The sequence below is a fragment of the Carassius auratus genome, chromosome 9 (assembly GCF_003368295.1).
Source record: "Carassius auratus strain Wakin chromosome 9, ASM336829v1, whole genome shotgun sequence".
Lineage (NCBI taxonomy): Eukaryota > Metazoa > Chordata > Actinopteri > Cypriniformes > Cyprinidae > Carassius > Carassius auratus.
This window is the reverse complement of record NC_039251.1, coordinates 25,287,051-25,309,561: the sequence shown is the minus strand read 5'-3', so window position 1 is coordinate 25,309,561 and position 22,511 is coordinate 25,287,051. Positions and strand designations below refer to the sequence as shown.

The 22,511-nt window shown below is 36.4% G+C and overlaps 1 protein-coding gene across 8 annotated transcripts in view; it reads left to right on the top strand.

The window, feature by feature from the left end:
* Positions 1–22,511, top strand: part of pard3bb (par-3 family cell polarity regulator beta b) — a 296,499-nt gene that overhangs the window by 87,486 nt on the left and 186,502 nt on the right. For 7 of the 8 annotated variants that reach the window (XM_026272247.1, XM_026272250.1, XM_026272245.1 and 4 more), the window contains exons 6-7: positions 8,486–8,562; positions 20,893–20,982. In XM_026272247.1, coding sequence (XP_026128032.1) covers positions 8,486–8,562; positions 20,893–20,982 — 167 coding nt within the window. Of the gene's footprint in view, positions 1–8,485; positions 8,563–20,279; positions 20,809–20,892; positions 20,983–22,511 lie in introns of those variants that run through there. The other variant, XM_026272251.1, reaches the window with a different exon arrangement.

The following is a 22,511-nucleotide window of genomic DNA, read 5'->3' as shown; positions in this document are numbered from 1 at the left end:
TAAACGTACAGATAAGAGCAATACATCAATTGAATCTGTAAAGAGTCTACTTTCTTCTGTATACAGACATGACAACAAAACTTTGTGCATTTATAAAATAAAGATGACAAACAAGGTGTGCTGTCTGCAGCCTTTGTTTGCACTGATCTTCATTTACAAATGCATCATTAAAATGAATTGTAACTCAGTGAATTCTCAACGAAGAGACATGAAAGAGATATATAGAAAGCCTGTCTACGTTTAAACTAAACAAGTGCTGCCGAAAACAAATATTCTGTGATAGTTATCCATATGAAAACAAAGCGATGTCTGTTTTTCACGTCTCCCTTCATTATCTTCTAATGCGAGCATGCCCCCACGCTGAACGCTCTATTAAGATTCTGTTTCACTGAAGCGCAGCTTGAATACGCCCACACAACATAAGACAACGCAGAGAGACTGTTGAAGTTTTTTTAGTTTACTGTTTGCTTCGCGATGAGAGGAATAAGACCTGATTCAACCCAAAAAGATGTGATGTGGTTGAGGATTTGAGATTTGGATTTCCTCAGAAAAAAAGAATGAAGCACTTTATTCAGTGTCAGTCAATGGAGTCTCGTCCCGTCTCGCGGAGGGGAGCAAATCAGACATAAATTCTACGCCACATTTGATGTAAAAAAAAAAAAAAAATCTAGTTGCTCACCAGTGAGTTCTATATGCGCCAAGTTGTTATCTAACAATCTTTACTTCTATTGTTTGTGATTTCTGTTGACACTCTCATAGGGTATAAACCCATCAAACCACTCAGTCCTGCATCACTGGTTTTGTGCTTGAGTGTGTGTTTTTGCATAAAAACATCCATCTGCTTAAGGATGAGAATGTTTCCATGTGTTTGTGAGACACCTTGTGACGTCACAGCCTGACTGGTGCATGATTAGAACAGCCTCACATTGTCTTAGACTCCTGTCTGTAGTGTGAACTCTCGCACACTGTCTGCGCTCTCGTGAGCTTCTTTAAAATGACGCTCAAAAGGGATACATGATCTCAAATTGAAACGGCTCTGCTTTTAATCCAACAGCCTCTCATTCACAAACCCCCAATTAACATCAATTTCTCTGTCTCGCTTTCTCCCTCTCCCTCGCTCTCTTTCAGCCCATTGGGTGTAATTAAACTGGCACTTTTCATTGATGAAGGCTTATGTACAGCTGGAGGAGATATGTGTTTGTGTGTGACAGAAAGAGAGAGAATCTGAACAAAGAAAAGCCAGGCAAAGAAACCTAGAAAATGTGGCAGGAGACCATTACTGAGATTTTTCACTCCCAGTTTTTGACATTCCCAAGTTAACAAACTATGCCCACGTTTTAAACATGCAATATCTACCGAATTTAACACAATCAACGCCCCTTTCTATTAGTTTGTCATATTTCCTTGGTCCTTAGAAATCATAGAGCATGATATTCAGAATTTGATAGCAGTAATAGTTTAATGTTCTGTTTTCCTTGGCAGATAAACGGAGTTTTATGAATACCGTACAATATTAGCGTAATTTACAAAAAACTTAATTTAAAATACAGTGCTATAACAACTCAGTACATGTTCAGTACAACTGCACAGCTGTTTGGTAAATCCACCCCATTTGTTTGACTCTGTATCTGTCCGTCAACCTTCTATGTAATAGCTGATAATGTAGATTTAATGTATTACTGTTTAAATCATCTTTTGTTCATCCTAATCACTATAATCTCAATAAGAAGGTTTTATCGGTATTGTCATGTTACTTAATTTTTCTATTCATTTGATATGGATGTGCATTAATGTAATTCAGCAATAAGCTTCTGAGACCGATCTCTCTCAATGGCTAAATGTACAAAATGAAACCGTATTGCATGGCTATTGTATTCGGTCTCATTAGGCAAAACCTATGAATAAATCTGACTGATGCTATGTTAATAGAAGTTAGAGAAGCCTTGTCATGAAAATGGATTCTATAAATATATATCAGTGCTGTCAAATGTTAAATCACATCTACAATAAGTTTTTGACTAGCATACATAATATATGTGCGTGTATTTATTATGTGTATATGTATATATTTAAGACATATTTTTTTATATATGAAACATTTAAATAAATTATACATGTAATATAAACATTATCAATGTTTTATAAACATATGTTTTATTTCAGATTTGATTAATCAAGATTAATCGTTTGACAGCACACGCACACACACACACACACGCGCGTACATATATTTACACACACACACGTATATATATATATATATATATTTAGGAATTCTAATGTAGCAGTTTATATATATATATATATATATATATATATATATATATATATATATATATATATATATATATATATATATATATATATATAACTCCTATATATTATAATTTTAAAATTCATAAAGAATTAGCATTGCTATTTTAGAATTCCTAACTAAATCAAATAAAATGCAGTTCTGTATTTAATTTTAGTTAATTAGAATGACCATGTTTTGGAATTAAATGGTAATTTCAAAGGCAAGTTCATTTACTTTCTGAATGGCACACTGTCCTGAAGGGCTGTTGACCAGGCTTTCGAACGGTCTCTCTCTCTTTTCTTCGACCTACCATTCTTCTTCATGGTCTTTCACACATCTCCACCTCTCTCTTTCTTCTTCTCTACTGAACCTGTCTGCTCTGCGTGTGCCTCCTCCTGGCTGCAGGAACATGCGGCGTGTCTGTAATAAGTGAGTGTGCCGGAGAAATGACAGGGTTAGAGCTCACTAATGCACTCAGAGTTGCACCCTTCTATACTGAAAACCACCAGAGAGGGAGGGAGATGGACAGAGAAAGAGAGGGTCCACACTACTCTATACCTGATTGAGGTAATAGGCAAGGTAATAGGCCTTTGTAATTGTTCAGATTGTCACTTGGCCTTTTCAGCAGAAGTAAGTGGTTGGAAAAGGGAGAGAAACGGCCCTTGGGCTTGCCCTCGCCTCCTACTGAGGAGATATTTTAAACTTTTCATAAAAAATACTCTTCTCTCTCCAAAGACAAAAGAAGTGCTGAACTTACCCATTTGAAAGATTCTTAAAAGCCAAATTGGTGGGTGTCAGTGATCCAGAATTTCCCGCAGACACTATTTGAGCTTTCACAGGCCATTATTTTAAGTGATTTTGAGATGTAATTAGTTTGGATGCAACAATTCTTTCGGATAATTATTGCCATTTTATTCCAGCATTTAGGTGGTCATCTTTAACTAATGGAAGTTTAATCACCACTAAATATCCAGTATATTACCCAGCCTGAATCCCACTGTTTTTTTTTCTTCTTCAAACCAATCAGTATTTTACAAATTAATGGAGAGATTGCTAATCACTTTCAACTAATACTGTCAGAAGTTTAGTTTTTTGTGCATTCTTTATTATCCACTTTTTTTCATGTTTTCACATCTCCTGTAAGTTTTCTGGTCTTATGATCTGTCACATGCATGTTTATTTGTCTGTCTCTGCCATCATTAGAACAGTCGTCCTCTGGGAGGATCTCAGAGACCGCTAATTGCTCTGGGAGTATTTTTTAGTATCTTGAACCCTGTGGGTTTAATAGTCACCATGAAGTGATACTTTAAATGTATCACTTGTTGGAGCTGTGATTCCTCTCTTCCTGTGGGGGGTGTGTGTGTTTGATGGTAAATAACACCATGCTTCCTGTGAGGAATTGGTTGTATATTGTTGATTTGGGGTCTTACGATCTTTGCTTGTGGGTCACCTGCTGTGTTGACAGGTTTTTTTTTTTTTGTCATTGCTTTTCCCGTATTTGTTTTATTCTGTTAAACTTGTAGGGCACATATAATGACATTGTACTTCCAAACTTAAAGTACTCAAAAAGGGGAACATATAACTTTATGTAAGGAACAGACCAAAATTGTTATGCATCATTAACGTGGCACTATAGCCGCGTTTCCACTATCGGGCCAAAAGCAGGCGTACTAGTGCGTGCCAGGACCAGTCGCATTTCCACTGTCACTTCCGGGGCTTGATCGTGCCTCATCGGTGCTTCTTCAGGGCCAACGACCATGTTTTTTTTGGCCCGACGGAAACCTTGGGCCAAAGTGGGCCAGCTGGGATTAGAGGAGTGGTTATAAACAAAGGCAGAGTTTCTCCGCGTCTGGAGAGGGTCAACGCTGTGGACTATTTCAGAAAGATAGCAGCCATAACACCAGCATTAAAGACTTTTTAAAATAAGTTGAGCTCAAAACTCACTTTCAGTCAGCAGCGATTGTTTGAAATAACTTGATCCAATGTGGACTATAATCACCATATAAGGCAGAAATATTTATAAGTGATGCAAAAGATGTTACCATAGTAAATATGGTAAAGGCGACCACTTGAAGTAATCAGACATCAGCTTATTCTTTATCACAGTCGTGTATTTATTTAGTAACATTTTATCTGTCATAAAGTCATTTACATTTTTGGGGGGTAAATTATACCTTTACCCCCATTTCACAGACTAGGCTTAAGTCTAGTCCCAGACTAAAATGCATGTTTGAGCTATTTTAACTAAAATAAACTTGATTCTTAATCTAAGCCCTTTCTGTGAAGCCAGTTGTTAATATTTACCAAAAATTATATACTGTAATATTTGGATGGAAATCTAAAATAACGCTTAAATCTACAAAAACATGCATTTCCAGATTTCTTAGTAGGCCAAATGTTTGCTTATGTTTTTGGTTTGTGTTTTTTTCACATCTGCATCCCAACAACATGCTACCCATGTCTTTGTAGGTCTTGTCCATAAATGGAATTAAGAGGAGGAATGGCTAACCCCACACTGATCCACTCAAGACTGAAAGTCTACAAAAATTATTTATTTTTCAATTTGCATAGTGCAAAAAAGTGCAAAGTGAGTTAAAAAAAAACGTTTGCTGGTGTCCATTCTGTTTTTAACTCACATGCACTTTGCACTTTTTTGCACGATGCAAATTGAAAAATAAATAATTTTTGTAGACTTTCAGTCTTGAGTGGATCAGTGTGCGGTTAGCCATTCCTCCTGTTCATCCCAATGCCATTGGCTCTACGCACCTGCAGTACTAAGAACTTTTTTTCTGTTTGGAGCGCTACATATTTTTTCTAGTTTCATATATTAAATGGAAAATGTAATTATTGTAATGGTGTACATTTGAAACTGTGCCGCTCATTGTCTGATAACAATCAACAGGTTGAATGAGTAATGGGAGCAGATGTCTTCATTTAGAAAACAGGTGTATCTGATGTTTGCCTTGGTTAAAACGATTAAACAAACACATATATAGATAAACAACATATATATAGACAAGCTAACTCTCATAACCCTCTCAGCATGTGGTGCGTATCCCATCACACCCTCCAGTGTATTTGCTTCCCTTCTTGGCTCTGTCAAGGCTGTCGCCTTCTTTTTGTTTGCCACTGTTCCATAACTGTCAGCTCCATCCATGTCATTCATTAGATGAGGGTCAGTGAGGAGATCAGGCACTACGAGCAAATAAAACCGGTGACATGCTCATCAGATCATCAGTCAGCCGCTAGATTAATGCTTTTGTTCTTTAATTAGCAACAGCATCAAACCGTGACTCAAACGGCGCAAACTAATCATTAAAAATGAGAGGAGAATGAATCACAGGCGCACTCTTGTTTAAATGATTATAATTTTTTTGGGTGGGTGTTTATGTAGCTTGTGCGTGCCCATTAAAAATATGTTCTGTTTGTGTATTAACAAGGGAACAAGCCATCAGCTGTCACTGTTCGGTTAATTGTTTGTGGTGCCTTGTCTATGAAGGTAGGCGTTCTGGCATAACTGCACATGCTGGTAATGTCAGCTTTCAGGAGGATGTTAGGATGAAGAGTTGACGCTTGTTGTCTTTTTTGGGTCGACACTTGAAGACACTTTTACCATGCAAACATTTATTTAGTGCCTTAACCTCTTTTTTTAAAGCGAGTGCTTGCTACAAAGGCCACATTGTCAAGGGAATGAGACATTCAAGCCTACATCCAGACTTGTTTTTAATCGTAAAAACTAAGCTGTCTCTAGATTTACAGCTGGTACATAAACATATTGGTGTTTTAGCTGTCTTAAATATTACACTTTTGCCTTAAGTGTACTTTTAATGTTGTTGAAAATTCATTTTATAACACCATTGTCCACCCTCTTGTTGACTCTTAGGATTAAATAGGCAGTTTTTTGCTATTGTATTTTTAATATAGCTATATGTAAATGATCTCGACTAACTTCTTTGCATAGGAAAAACTTATGAGTGATTTTGGCATTTGAGCTGCTTTGTGTTGTGAACATAAGTTAAAGAGTTCTGGATAGTTTACTCACCCTCAAGTTTCTTTTGTCAAGTAGAAGTCAATGGGCACCAGAATTCTTGGCTATTTTTTGGTTTGTTCTTTACAGAGGACGGAAATTTGACATGAGGTTTAGTAAATGACTATAGAATTTTCAGTTTTGGGTGAGCTATCCATTTAAAGTTCTGTTCACACAGGACAGAAACTGTAACTATAAGAGAATAGCGAAGTCCACACCGTAACCTTAACAATAATGACACCGAGCACTGCAATTAGTGGAATAACCTTCAAATCATTTTTTATTAAACATGAATAGCCAATCAAAATCCATACAAATTCAAACTTCTGCTGAGTTGAGTTGACAGAACACAGCACATGTCAGCATACACATTATCAGCTATTAGTATTGAGCCTAATATGTGTATTGTTATTAACTATATATGTATCATTCTTTTTGTGAAAGGGGCTTATTACAGTTAAATAACAGTTGCTTACAGAACTAACTATTAATTACAAAATTAAATATTTAAATGTAGCTTTATGCTTTAATATTTACGCATATACTCCATTGACGTACAAATATTTTAAATCTGTCAGGTAGTTATCTAGCAAATAATACCAACTAAGCTTTGAATAACAATATACTTTGAAACTTAATCTATATAATTTTACCGCATCAAAATATCATAACTAGATAGTGATTTTAAAAAAGGCAGCTTAGAGTAGCTAGTCTAGTTCAATTTTTGAAAATTGTTATGTTATATGAATGCACACATAAACGCAAGTGCCTAAAGCACTGATAAAATATCATGCCAAAAATTGTAATACTATTTTAGGTTATGCCTCATACCTATTGAGATTCATGGCTGTGTCCAAGGAAATGGAGCATTATTGGGCCGGCCAATCACAATTGAATTGCCTCTAATTCCTTAAATCACACTTTTGGCTTTCTAAAGGACTGCTTTGAGAGGCAGGGGTTTGATTGACATGTGCTAATGGGGTCAGAGGTTACAGGCAAGTACATTAGGGCTTTCTGCTCGTGCTGACCCCTGCCACACAGAGCTGAAGGGCAGCATGATGCATTTCTGCTGCTCGATACATTTGAGTGACCGGCCCTCCCCACGGACGTCACCCCCAGCTCCCCTGCCCCAAACTACATTCTATACATTACTACTGTGGTCACTAGACACCTTTCGGTTGATTAAAGCAGGGTTTTCACACAGTTTGTTACATTATTCTCATTAATGACCATGTCAGTGTGCTCAAAAATTAGCTAAGCTTGGCACAACATCCGCCAAATGATGTCTTCGGTACAAACATAGCCATCCAAGTGAAGCCTGACATGCCACATACAATTAATTATCACATTTCATTGGGCACACACACACACACACACACACGTTGATATGCCTTGTGCAAGTCATTATCCTGTAACAAACCACATTTACACACATACGTGGCACATATTTGTAATTACTCTCGACACATAATGCGACACACACACTCGTACGCTAGTAAAAGCAGCTACATGACTAATGATCATTCCCAAATCCTGACATGAGATAAATTTGCTGTTTTTCTTGAGAGAAATTCATCAGTTCTGGCACATCCGCTCTAATGGTCTTTTAATGCTCAAATCAGCAGCCATTTCTGTCAGAGGAAATTCCTCCCTTGAGCCTTTGCAACTGGTTGGCAAGTACAATAACGTCCTATTATGAGGCTCTTTTTCGTAGGGAGCCATAAAGGAGACTCGTTTTACTCGTCATTAGCTAGCATTTGCATTTATTGCCTGTTTATTTTACCATTAAATGTATTTTCTTTCTTTATGTTCTTTGTAAGTGTTTTTTAGGGGTGTACATGAAGTATGCATTCTTGCATCCCATCTGTGCCATTTAAATGGAGCTTTGTGAACATTTGCGACAGACCGACTTATTTGGTTGTCTAGTCGCCCATCCCACCATATATATATATATATATATATATATATATATATATATATATATATATATATATATATATATATATACACAAATATTTTTGCTTTTAAAAAATAAAATGTTTGCTATTGCATTTAAACAATCATTTGTCCCGTTTTTAAGATTTATGCACATTGTTTGGCCTATGTTTCTTTTTTCCCTTTTTTCCCCTCACTGTTTCTGTGCATCTGTCTTGTTTTTGTAGGGAATCCACGTACAGACTGACATGGACTTTACAGCCGAGGTGACTGGCAACAGCAAATCTGGCCCTTTCGGTGTCAAGTAAGTAGACTGTGTGTGTGTGTGTGTGTGTGTGTTTCACATTTACACTTCTGTTTAAAAGTTTGTGGTCAGTAAGTATTTTTTCCAAAATAAATCATTTTTATTCTGCAAGGATGCATTAAATTGATTAAAAGTGCCAGTAAATACTTTTATACGGTTATAAAATTTATTTCTGCTTCAAATAAATGTTGTTGTTTTTTTTTTTTTTTGGTGAAGTATTGCTGTTTCCACAAAAATATGAAGCAGTACAATCGTTTACAACATTGATAATAAGACATGTTTCTTGAGACTGATTTCTGAAGGATCATGTGACATCTGAGAATGGAGCAAATTTTTAAATTTTAATGATGTTTCACAATTTTACTGTGTTTTTCAACAATTTAATGCAGACAAATATGATCATAATGGAAGCATTAAAAAAAATCTTACAGTCCCAAAACTTTTTAACAGTATATTGTATGTAAAGTCGGATCCAAAAGTCTGAGAACACTAGTCAAAATGCTTCTATTTTTGCATTGTTTTGTGGTTTAATAATATAATATATATACAAATGTATGTGATACCTTATGATCATGCTCTACAGCATGATTGAAAAATGATCCAAAGAGCATTTTGAGCTTGAGTGGAAATAAGATCATCTGACTGTCTGTGCATAGACACTATAAGTTACATATATTTACTTATTTCACTTATTGATCTAGAAATAGTTCAGAATTTAAAATATCTTTTCTTCATTTTACATAAAAGTGTTATTTTAGACCTCACTATACAGTGTATGCTGTTGTTTTTGTTGCTAAATATGTGCTATTTTTTTTATTATTTCCCTCCATCATATCATATCATTAGCTAACATCCCAATTTTCCTGCTCCTCATTGAGGAGATCAAGGCTTTGTGGCACTTGCATATAAAATGATTATTCATTAAGCAGCTTCAGAAAGCAGAGGGGAAGGGCTCACACAACACAAACAAACACATGCATTAATGAAGGAGAGAGATGACTAATGAGCCAGTCTGGGATTAGACACTCTCTCGCCAACCTCTTCTGAATCCCAGAGCGCTTCTGAACATTAGAGTCTGGGCTCACTCCCGGCCTTCAGTACCTCTGATCGACGCTTCTGATGCACTCTCTGTTTGCACACACTCAAACACACACATCAGGCAGGACCACAGTGGTGTGAATGCCACTGAATTATTCTTTCTTTAAAGTAATCTATCAATTCACAAAACATTTGATTGTCTTTCTGTTTTTTTTTACTTATGTTCCCTTAGTGGCCATAATGTCCAGGCTTCAGCAAAATGCTTTTCTACATTACAAACACAATCCTCACCGCTGGCAGGTTTTTACTAAATCAATTTTTTAATTTGATTTAGTATCTCACCCATGCTTTAATTCTGTTGGACGTCATATGTTCATCTATGCCTTCTGGTGATTTTGGAAATGCCACATTCTGTGTTCTAATAGGTTCTAAACATATTGGTGTTTTAATACGATTGGTTTAGATTATTAAAGGAATGGTTTACCCCCAAATTAAAGTTTGTTGAACATTAGCTCACCCCCAGGCCATTCAAGATGTAAATGAGTTTGTTTCTTTGTCAGAACAGTTTTGGAGAAATTTAGCATTACATCACTTGCATCACCAATGGATCCTCTGCAGTGAATGGGTGCCGTCAGAATCTAAATGGCTGTTAAAACATTACAATTACCCACAAGTGATCCACTAGACTCCAGTCCATCAATGAATGTCTTGTGCAGTGGAAAAACTGCATGTTTGTAAGAAACGAATCCATCATTTACACATTTTAACTTTAAATTATCACTTCTGACCAACACACCAGTCCATAATAATGTTTGTTTCCAAAAGTGTATCCCCTGTTGTCCTCTCACACCAAAATCCATAAGTGTATTTATATAGAAAGGATTCAGACTGATTTTGCTTGTAAATGGTGGTTGATCTGTGCATATTTTGAGACGACTTTATTCACTGAAAAGAGCAATATTATGGAAAGTGTTTTTTTTTTTTTTTTCAAGTAAAAAACAGCTTCGAGAGACTTTAATTGATGGACTGGAGTAGTGTGGATTATACTTGTAGATTATTGTGATGTTTTTATCAGCTGTTTGGAATCTCATTTTAATGACACCCATTCGCTGTAGATAATGCATGATAAGTGATGCAATGCTAAGGCCCCGTCCACACGGAGAAGGAGCTTACCCCAATCCGATCTTTTTTTTCCCTTGTCTCAAGAAATATCCGCGTCCACACGAAACGGCATAATGATGTAGTATACATGCCAGACCAGTATGTGGCGCTGTAATTCTGCTACAGAGATACACTAAAAACAGAGAAGAAGACTTGGACTATGCTCATAAACCTTGCGCGTGGTACACAAACGAACATGGAACAATACATTTATTAATCTTTGTTAATGTTAGTTAATAAAAAGACAATCGTTCAGTGTTTGTTCATGTTTTTGTTGCTGTTACGTGACATAGAGGTGTCTGACTAGGGGGGGAGACGTGGGCTGATGACGTCATCGTTCCAGAAAATATACGGATTAGCCGTCCAGACGAAAACGCAAAGACAGCGTTTTCAAATTTATCCACTCTGGGTTTCAAAAAATAGCGGTTTCACCTTATGAAAACGCCGGATCCGTGTGGACGAAACGCCTATCCGATAAAAAATTTGTGCGTATTCACAGAAACGCGTCTCCGTGTGTACTAAGTTTCTCCAAATCTGTTCTGATTAAGACAAAAACTCATCTACATCTTGAATGGTATGAGGGTGAGCAGTTTGTTGGGTGAATTATTCCTTTAAATTCTATACAAATTTGTAGATCCTGTTTGTACAGAATGGATTTCATGAGGGAGTCAAATAGTCCCCTAAACACATTCAGAGCACAGACGGACAGTAAGAAAGGGTTGATAGGGTCACATCCTCACGACGGGACTCCTCTACCAGCCTCTCACCATAGCAGCCGGCTGTGCCATCACTGTGAGGAATGCTGTATGCTCTCTGCTCTCGGCAAATGATCCTTGAAATTGAGAGGGAAAAAATGAATTATCGTTTGCACTTTGAATGTAGATATTGAAAGCCATAGGTACGGACATCACTTTGCTAATAACATTTATAGGTTGTAGGAATGTGTAATTCAAAGAAAGCGTTCAGTGGCTTTATGGTTGGTCACCTTAAAGGAATAGTTCACTCACCATCATGTCGTTTCAAACCCATATGAGTTTCTTTCTTACGTGAAACACAAAATGAGAATATATGAAATGTCTGAACTCATGTGAAAAAGAGATTCAAGTGACCACGTCTGCCCAGATACAAGAAAATAAATGAAAAAAATATATACTACAGTACCATAAACATAGTCCTAGACTATTATAATAAATATAATACTCAATAATGATAGTACATAAATATAAAAATAAAATCCTTGATTCATGACCCAAAAGCTGTTATCATAACGTTTTTTTTATTGCTTTTTTATACTGAATAAAATGTTACTGGGTGAATTTTCACTCTGTGAATGGAGTCTACCTTGCATTGTTTTGTTTGTTGTGAAAAAATGACAAAACGTTGCTTTTCATTCATGAAACACAAGAATTAAAAAAAAAAAAATCTATGTAAATCGTTGGTAAATATATTCTCACATACATTGTTGCTTTGAATTCAATGTGTCCGTTTATGTGAGAATTGTTTTACGAATGATTTACAATGGAATGTCCTGCTTGTGTATCATGATTGATGCCCTGTGTGAATTGGCTTGTATTGTCAACTAGAAAACAGGAAGAGATGAAGAAGGGTAATTTCTGAGCACAGATGAGTCCTTATGAATCATGAGGTTTAATAGAGACACTGACATACACTTGGACTACAGGTAGAAATGAGGCCGGTTAAGCTAAGTGATGCTTTGTGTATTATTAGCTGTGTGTATAGGTTATGCATAGACTTGCTGTTTGTGCTCTGGGGCTAAACAATATAACTAAAAAAGAAAACTCTTTTTTTTTTCCAATTTCAGTTTTAGATTTCCTTTATATGCGTCTCATTTGGCCTTTTTGCACTTCTGTTTATTGTGTTTTGTGTTATTGTGTCATTGGCGTCTGCCGCTGCGGCCCCTTCTCCATAAGCACTTCACTTCACCTTTGTTCCCTTCGCTCCTTTCTTCATCTATTTTCCCTTCTCTTCCTTCCTCTGTCTGTCTTTTTCTGTGTAGATGTTCAGAGGGAGCGCGGACTCATCCGTGTGCTCTTATCTGCTGTGCCATTGTGCCGTTGACTCCCTGCTGTCAACCCCTCGGGCCTCTTTCACACTGACACCCGTTTATCATCATCCTCTCATCACCCTCTCTGCCAATCACACACACACCCACTGATAACCATCCGCTTTATCAGTGAGACAGTGAGAAAATCTTAAACTCCAACCCCATCAGAGTTGAGCCTGATTCCTGCATCTAACTCCGCGTTTCCTCTTAACTGATCTCGATTCAGTCTGCGGGATAACATTTCAGACACGCCGCCTCTGGGGTTTAATTTCGGCTAAGATAAACAGCAGTATCAAAGATTTGCCTTGTATTAGTTTCTGCCACAAGATTATACCTGGGTGCTTAAGATTTTCTAATAGAAAGCATGCAATCTCTCTTGAATCAATTAAGCGAGAGCTGTCTTCAAGTGAAAGGTAATTGAAGTGATGAAAAGAGGTGGTGCTGGTAATCTGGGGCTCAGCGGTCAGTATTGTAGTGGATTAGAGCCGCATTGTGACGCTGTCAGTACCGCGTCTGATCGATACGGTGCTATGATGATGACGGTGATGGGAGGTGCACTGAGAACCCCATTCTGAGCTTAAGCGTCTGACTGACAGCATGGCGTTGAGCAGCTTAGATGCATCCTGTGGCTCAGTCTGGAGGCTTTAACTTCAGAATGTGAATTTCAGACTATCTCAGATTGGGGAATTTTAGTTTGTTGGTCTACAGGTTTGTAGAGTATTCACAGAGGTTTGTAGAAGTTATATTAGAGGTTAATGCAGCCGATCCTATAGTAAAACGGATGTTTTTTGGGATGGTGATTTGTATATGAATTTACATGATGTGATTTGTACAGAAACGTATACAAAAACTATTTTAAAGAAGCATGAAGTTCCACCCCTTAACATAACTGTCAGTGGGGTGCAAGCTGTTCGTATTAAAAACATATGGATTCGTTAGCCACTAATTCATCAAATAGTTAAGAAATGCCACACTATAAAGGTTCTAAATTAGGATTGTTGCAGAAATGCAGTAGAAATACAGTTTTGGGTCCCCCGTAGAACTTTACTGTAAACAGATCTTAAAACCTTTTTTTTTTTCTCTCAGTGAAAAACTAAAAAAAAATCTAAGGCCTCGTTTACACTAGTGTGTTTTACTTTCAAAGCGTGTAATTTTTGCTCCGCCTGTTGTTTATGTTACTCCAACGTTTTTCGACTCTCGAAAATGTAGACTTTTCCAAACGCTGTAGACCCCGTTTTAGATTGAAAATTCCAGGTTTGGGTTTCCGTGTAAACGGACCAAAACTGAGACTTTTGGAAAAGATGGCGTGGCTGTCTACATTCGCTCTGTGTATCCTTGATGACCGTGTAATTGACGACCTGCACATTTTGAGAGCTTTTGTGGAAATACTTCAAATCAATTATTTGACTGGGAAATATAGTAAAAGGCAGGTTGTTAGGAGGTATATTATATTGTATGGAAACAAGGCAAATTAGGCTAATTTAAATCACTTTAATGACCTTTGACAGCATCTTTGACATCCTAGGCTCATCCTGGTGGAAGGGATGTCATGCAAGTACCGATCTGTACTGACTTGTAAAACTGAAAACTTCCCCCAACTAGAAATTCCTCCACCTATATAAAATAATCCCACCTTAAAAAGAGGATTTAGAAAACTTCACAACTCATATAATACATTCAAAACATTTGTTCCATGGATCTCCATTGATAGTGTGTTTTGTGAGAAGTTTTACTAACCTCTCTATTTATTCCGATGGTAAACGGGTTTAACATTAGTCATCCTTTAATGCTGTGAGTCTGGCATATTAGCCGCTGGAGACTGAGAGCGTGATTGTACATGCGGTGCTTTCTGCATCCCTGTTGAGTGACTGGATCCCTGATTGTGAGGCCGAATTATAGTCCTTTTGAATAGGAGGATTATTTCAACCCTGTAGGGGAGCTTTACTGTGGGTTAAACACTCGCAGGTAAACACACAGCCTTGTTCACACCTCTTCACATACATTTTCCATTACCCAATCCTCTCCAACCTCCATCAGACATCTCCAAATCCGCAACACAATAGTCGACGCATAAAGAAACTGCAACTGTATTCAAATGGTCCTTCATTCAGAGGAGAAGTATTGCATGTTTCTCTAGGAACCTTTGCGAAACGGACCCACACTCGGCCCGTACACAATCACAAGAGAGACTGTTAATCTGAACCAGTGCTCTTATTTGTGCAAAGCTGCTGAAGCTCAGCACTTTGAAGATGGAGAGTTGAAAAGACGAGAGAGCTTTGGTAATTTGCTCTCTTTTATTCCTATCTGCCTTTTATTTCCCTTTTTTGTACCTTCTGTCTGTATGGAAGAGAGAGCAAGTAAATAAAGAGGACACCTGCTCAAGTGCCCCCTTTCCTGTTTCACTGCCATGCTTTCAGGGACGACGTGGCAGGCTTTCTTCACCCGTCATTGTTTGCCTACTGATGCAGGATGTTTAACCAAAGAGGAAAAGTAGGAGTAAGGTAATGAATGAAAAAAAAAAACAAGGGTTCCGAGCTCTGTTTCAAATTTTAGTATGGCTGCTTCAACAGGCATTATTGTAAGGCTGATCCAAAAGGTAGGCAACTTCATTATGCTGCCTAGTAAGATATTTTATTTGAGCCAGATTGTGTGAAATTATAGCCTTTGTAGAGAAGGCAATCCCAGGATGCACTGTACAAAACTAAGTAGAGAAAAAAAAATTATTTAATATTGTCCATTTTTTCCCCTTCTCTCTCTCTCTCTCTCTCTATATATATATTTAGTAAAAACTGCAATATTTAGAAATATTGTTAGATATAAAATTTTATAAAATATGGAAATGATTAAATTTAAATATATTTAAATAACATATTTATATTTTTTTTCATTAAGAATATTTTCTAAGATTACAGCTGATGGCAAAGCAGAAGGACTAGTGCCCCTGAAGTGTCCCTCATAACTTTAAAATTCATACAATAAATAGCATATAGTAGAGTGAGTGCATAGTGTATAGTACATAATTTAGGACACAAAATTTTGAAATGGAGAGTGAAAGAGGGAGAGCAAGATGGAAGGGTGCTGAGAATGTTGTTGTTATTTTAACCCTAATTTAAGCCTGACTAATTATTTTGGGGCTCCCTAGCCCCTCCTCAAGGAGCTGAGTCTCTTTGAAATTTCTTATTTGAGCCGGCCTTGATTAACGAAACTTCTGGTGAGTTGATGAAACTGCACTTCACAGGATTTACTCATGCTTACCACAGTCCCACCAGCACCCCCCCCCCCCCTCCTTTGTTGTTGTTTGCGGCTTCTCTCTCATGGTGATTGTGTTTAAACCCCATCTTTCTCTTGCTCTCTCTCTCTCTCTCTGTCTCGCTCTCAGACAGAGTCATCTGTGCTAGGGTAGCTTATCAGTGTTGAGTCTTCAGCGCTCTCTCCTGCATTAGCATCTCAACAGTCTCAGCTCTTTCTCCAAATAGACTCTCACACACAGTCAGACACAATCTGCACTACATACCTCAGGAAAAATGAGAGAATTGAAATCAAACAGGAGCTTGGAAAAGGGTGTATTTTAGAGATGTTCATTTTAACCAGTTAACCGTTAACCGACCGTTAGGAATTTTGATTGTTAAATACAATCAGTTAAATGGTTAAAAAATTCTAATTTATTTACGCTACATGTCTAAAAAAAGTAGTTTTTTATAGAACAAAAAACATAAGTCGCGTGTAAGTCATTATTTAATTCATAAATAGGCCTAATGCCAACGCAAAATGTTTACACATTATAATAAACCATAAACATAGCTAAGCTATTTTAGTTCCCCTCACTCCACAACAAATCCTTTCAATTAACAGTATTTAGAAAAGAACAAAAGAAAAATAGGCTTTTAAGAAGTTAGAGCAATATAACCCAATTGATTTAGGATAAAATGAAACTGAAACCAAGATTGGGTCTCTCATTCAACACATAATCAAATGTTTCCATATTCGTGATGTATTTAAATGCCAAATGAATATTTATTATGTAGCCTACTTCACTCGCATTCCAATATCCACGTAAAACAAAATGTTTTGCATAACATCATGGCGGTACTGTGATAACACTTAATGGCACAGATTTTACTACATATTTAAACTGAGCAGTGTGGGGTTTTTTTTCCATATGTTTGACTGACTGTATTTTATTATGATAATGAACAGGCTCTATTGTCAATTGTCAAATTGTGTGCATGCTTCCTGCGCCAGTGCAATCACTTGAGTTTTTTTCCGTGTGGAAGCAACTACTCTTTTTGGTCATGATGATAATCGGTATTGTAAACGGTTTGCCTTTATTTGTGTACATTCACAATCAAAACAAATATTTGTGAGTAAAATAACCCTAAAGACAAATAGGATGCTGCTTTCTGCCATCTGGTTTCCTTTTGCGCAGCACAAAAATGAACCAAAACGGAATTATTTGTTAATTTTCTTAATTTATTAAGTAAAAATATATGTCTTGTATATGCCTATATATATATATATATATATATATATATATATATATATATATATATATATATATATATATATATATATGTATATATATATATATATATATATACACACACACACACACGAGTAAATTATTTGGCTAGATGCCTGTTTGGGAGTGTTGGAGCTTTAAGCGTCAGGAAAACAGAAATCACTGCAGAGACCAAAGAAACAGTATGTCCTTCAAAGCCTTTAGATAACATGAACAATGACATCATTACAGTACAACTGATCATTATGTGGTTATTGCAGATCTTATTAGGCTGAGAGAAAGCAATCTTTGTTTTTCTGCCTTTTGATGTTATTCGATATACATTTGTCTAAATTAATGGTTAAACTCAGTGTCACAGTTTGATCTGATTCATGGACGTTTAAAGCAGTAGGATGCTGACACAAACTTGTATCGTTGTGCATTTCTAATGCATTATTTATTAAAATTAGTAAAAGCATTTTTATAACTGTCGCTGAAAAAGTGCTGCATTTTATTTTTTTATTAAATTAATCTTTTTATTCAACAAGAACTCACTAAATGACAGTAAAGACATTTATATTTGTACAAAATGTTTCTTTATTCCAATAAATGCTGTTCTTTTGAACGTTCTATTCTGAAAAGATATGCTTCGCAGTCTCTACAACAATATAAGAGCAGCACAACTGTTTTTAACATCGATAATCATAAATGATTCTTGAGCAAATCAGCATATCAGAATGATTCCTGAAGGATCTGAGCATTTCTTTTTTCCTTATATATTTACATTTTTTCCCTTTTTAGTGTTTGTTTTCTTGACTATTCAAAGTGAAATTAAACCCCCCTGAGAGTTTAACCTTGAATTCAAGAACGTGTTGTATTTGAAGTTGTTTCAGGGCTGATCATCAACAATAGGCTCGGCTCCGAGACTAACTCGAGGACGAGGTTCTTCAGGGCTTAGTACTGTATGTTGTAGTGTCCACACTATTTCAAGTTCATCAAACTTTATAAACCATTGTTCTTGTTGATTCAGTGCAGACTGGCTCTTTTCTGTTAAAGGGATAGTTCAAAAATCAAAATTGTCATTAATTACTCATCCTCATGTCATTCCAAACCCGTAAGATCTTCGTTCCTCTTTGAAACACAAACAATGCATGTGCATGCTGCTGCTGCTTATGTTGAACACGTTTATATGCAGAGGAGAGCAAGCGCATGCAAAGTGATACTCTCCACAATGGCGGCACACAGCAGCAGACCAGATGAGGAAGATCATTTTAAAAAAAGGTCATTCTTTTTTTTTTTTTTTTGCACACAAAAATTTTTCTTGTAGCCTTATACAAAAATGGTTGAACCACTGATGTCACATGGACTATTTTACTGATGTTCTTGCTACGTTTCTGGACCTGGAAACATTTCAGTTGTGTTGCTGTCTATGGAGGGTCAGAAAGCTCTCGGATTTCGTAAAAAATGTCTTAATTTGTTTTCTAAAGATGAACGAAGGTCTTACGGGTTTAGAACGACATGAGGGTGAGCAGTTAATTATATAATTTTCTTTTTTGGGTGTAGTATCCCTTTAAGTACTACTAGTTTCTGATCAAGAAAAAATTTATAGCAAAAAAGCTAAGATGAATAAATAACAGTAATAGAGACAGATTTGGTTACGCTTTCATTTCCAGACAACATATGAGTATAAACTAGTGGCTCGCACATAAACTAAAAAAACTAAAAAAACTAAAAAAGTGCTCTGTAACACGTTCACTTCATTCCAGATTTTATTTGGTTTGTTTTTGCCAATCTCAATCGTAGCCTTATGTCTGTCTAGTGCATCCACAAAAGTTAGAGATATACAGTACTATTTGAAGGTTTGAGGTCAGTAAATGTTTTTTTTTTTTTTTTGAAAAAGATTACTTTTATTCGGCAATTAATGATATTTCTTTTCTCCCAAATAAATGCTGTTCAGCCTTTTATTTACCAAAGATAAATTTGATTAAAGATGATAAAGTTTCCACATTAAATCCAATCAGCACAAATGTCAACAGTGAAAATAAATGTTTCTTGAGCGGTAATTAATTCATTTAGAATTATTTCTGAGGAATCATGTGCAATCACAGACATCACAGAAATAAAATATATTTAAAAATATTTATATAAAAAAAATTATTTATGTAATATTATTTCATAATATTAATTTTTGCTGTATAATATGTTTGAAAGTGACTTCTTTAACCCTCTGAGGTCTAAGGGTATTTTTGGGGCCTGGAGAAGTTTTGTCATGCCCTGACATTTGTGTCAATGTCTAAATGCTAAATGGCTAAAGTCTAGTCTCACTGTAATCAGCAGAAACTGGGTTATATTAATATGTGAGCAGCATGTATGTACATTATTGTGTTTTTGAGAAAAAAATAATAATTATGTGTGGTTTGTGAAAAATTAAAAATGTTAAATCACTTTGTATAATACAAAACACATACAGAACATTGGTTCCCGGGACTTTTTTTTTTAAATGTAGCTTGTAGCCTAGAATTTTTCAGAAATCCTTTTAACAATCTGATCTGATCTGACAAAAAAAACCCAACAACATTTATTGTTGTTATTATTATTATTATTAATGTTGAAAAGAGCTGAGAATATTTTTAAACTTTGAAACATTAGAATCTGAATAGAGCGTTCAGCGTGGGGGCGTGTCTCATTAGAAGATAATGAAGGGAGATGTGAAAAATGGACATCACGTTGTTTTCATATGGATTACTTTATCACAGAATATTTGTTATTTGATGCATTGCTCTTATCTGTATGGTCAAAACTGAAAGTGTAATTTAAGTTCTTTTCGGGGTAATCAGGAGAAAATAGGGTTTATCTTTTACCAGAGGGTTAAAGATAAATAAACTACATTCAATATCTTACCAACCCCAGCTTTTTGGGAACAGACGTTGTTGTTACAGAGTTTACCAGCAGGGGCTAATGGGAACGAACCAGCCAAACATGAAAGACTGCACTGACCAATCAGCTTTCAGAATTACCCATTTCATAAAATGCTTTCTAACAGTTTGGTGTGTCAAGTTTGCTTAATTTCAAATCCACTGTGGGTCGTTCTGTGCCTGTCTTTCTCTCTCTTCAGCTCCTGCAGTGGCTCACTGTACTCACTCATGTATGACTCTGCAAATATTCCACCATGAAGAGCTATTAGTTGTGGATTAAAGGCGGATGATCGCCACTGCAGTGCAACGAACCGTTCTGTCCACAGTTATCCACTTACACTCCCGCTATATCATCACACCACATGCCAAGAACATTAACTGCTGAAAAAGGGGAAAACAGGGGGAAAAAAAGAGGAACATTTGAAAATTAGTCAGAAAGGCAGACATCATGGAAACTATTTCAGCAGGGAATGTAGGAAAACAGGATCATGTGCTAGAGAGCTGACTAACACAGACATGTACGACGGCTCTGCACCCGTGCATGTGGGAGATCTGAGGGCCAGGAGACAGTGAGTTTACACGGGTGTATGCTGTGCCGTCTGACGACTTAATATTGTGACTGATGGGTTTTGTTCTTGTGTGTGTGTGTGCAGCAACAGCCTCACAAAGACAGTGGAGATTTCAGGAGAACAAGGGCCTCTAGGAATACACGTGGTGCCCTACTGTTCCTCTCTCAGCGGAAGGTTAGTGCGCCATTTCTCACTCTCTCTCCTCCACACGCAAACACACACTTTCCTGTGATGCATGTCTTACCTAAAGCATGGTGACGTGCGCTAGAGAAATCTAAAGCTGCACTGCACACATTTCAGAGCTTTGTTTGTGTCTGCGTGTTTTTTTGTTGTGGGGGATTGTGGGAATGTTTTGTGCTGCTCTTCTGCTTTTGAAATCGTGAATCAGAAGTGGGTGTTTGTAGCTTCTAGTTAATGTTTTTTTTTTAGCTTTTGGGCTATTGTATGCTAGTATACTACTTAAAGTTGACAAAATAATTTTAGGAGAAATATTAATGAGACATCCTGTGATATTAGAATTTTTTTTGTCTTCAATGAAAATGTCCCTGCCCTTATACCACTTTGCAATTTGTGAATACTACCACATAACTGACTCGCTGGCTATTTACTCAAAATGTTTTTAAAAAAGGTATTTTAAAGCAGGTCTATTATACGATGATATAGGTCATTAATTAAAATATTAACACTGGAGTCATCAATACAAATCAATGAAATAAAAAGCTTAACGTATTTCCATTACCAACTTTCAAAAACAACCTGTTTAATATGAATTATTATTATTTTATTTATTTATTTATGTATTTTTTATTATGTATGGGCCACAATATAAATATTAAGGGAATAAATTAAAACACGTATCTGTATACCATTTGAGCATATGTTGAAGTAGATTTGTTTCTCGTCATCTCTAAGAGAATCAGTCATTCACCGTCATAACACTTGTGCAAAGTTTGCACGTTGCTTATGTGTGATATCCATTGGCTTGCCTTCATGGTTTAAAAAAAAATATTTCCAACGTTGCGATGGAAGCAACCATCAACCATATCTAAAACGTCCTGAACAGTGTGTGTATATATATATATAGTTTATTTGTGGTTATTTGCATGAGTTTATTTATGCATTTATTTTTAGTTATTCGTTTTATTATAACAAAGATTCTAGTGCAATTGTATTGTTTCATAATCTTGAATTGTATTTTTTTTTTTTGTTAGTTTTATTTGCTTGGCTAAGCTCTGTATACCTGCATAGACACTGTTATTCATCAGGGCTGAGTTGCTGAACACTTAACAGATGAAAGCCATATGTGGATGAGCTTGTGGTTGTGGACAAGACATTTTTTTTTCTTTAATGCTTCAGTGGTGAGGAACAGGTAAAGCAAGTGAAGAATGTGTGTCCCTGTGGGAGAGAGCTGGGCATCATGTGGTGGTCAGACTGCTGCAGCTGCTGTTTGGAGCGGGTCAGCAGTATATAAACCCACAGCTCTGTTTGATGGCAGGAGCAGGGCTGGGGGTCAGCATTGATTGCTGCTGGCTCAGGGAAACTCATCACCACATTTTGTAGGGTAAATGAGAGAGGTTAAAAGTTAAGTACTTCAGTTGTAAATTGGAAAGTTGGGCGAAACCATTTGTAAGAATAAGTTAGATTAAGTTTTTATATCTAACTTAAGCTTTCTCCATTGTTCATTCTACTGTAGTTTTTGATGT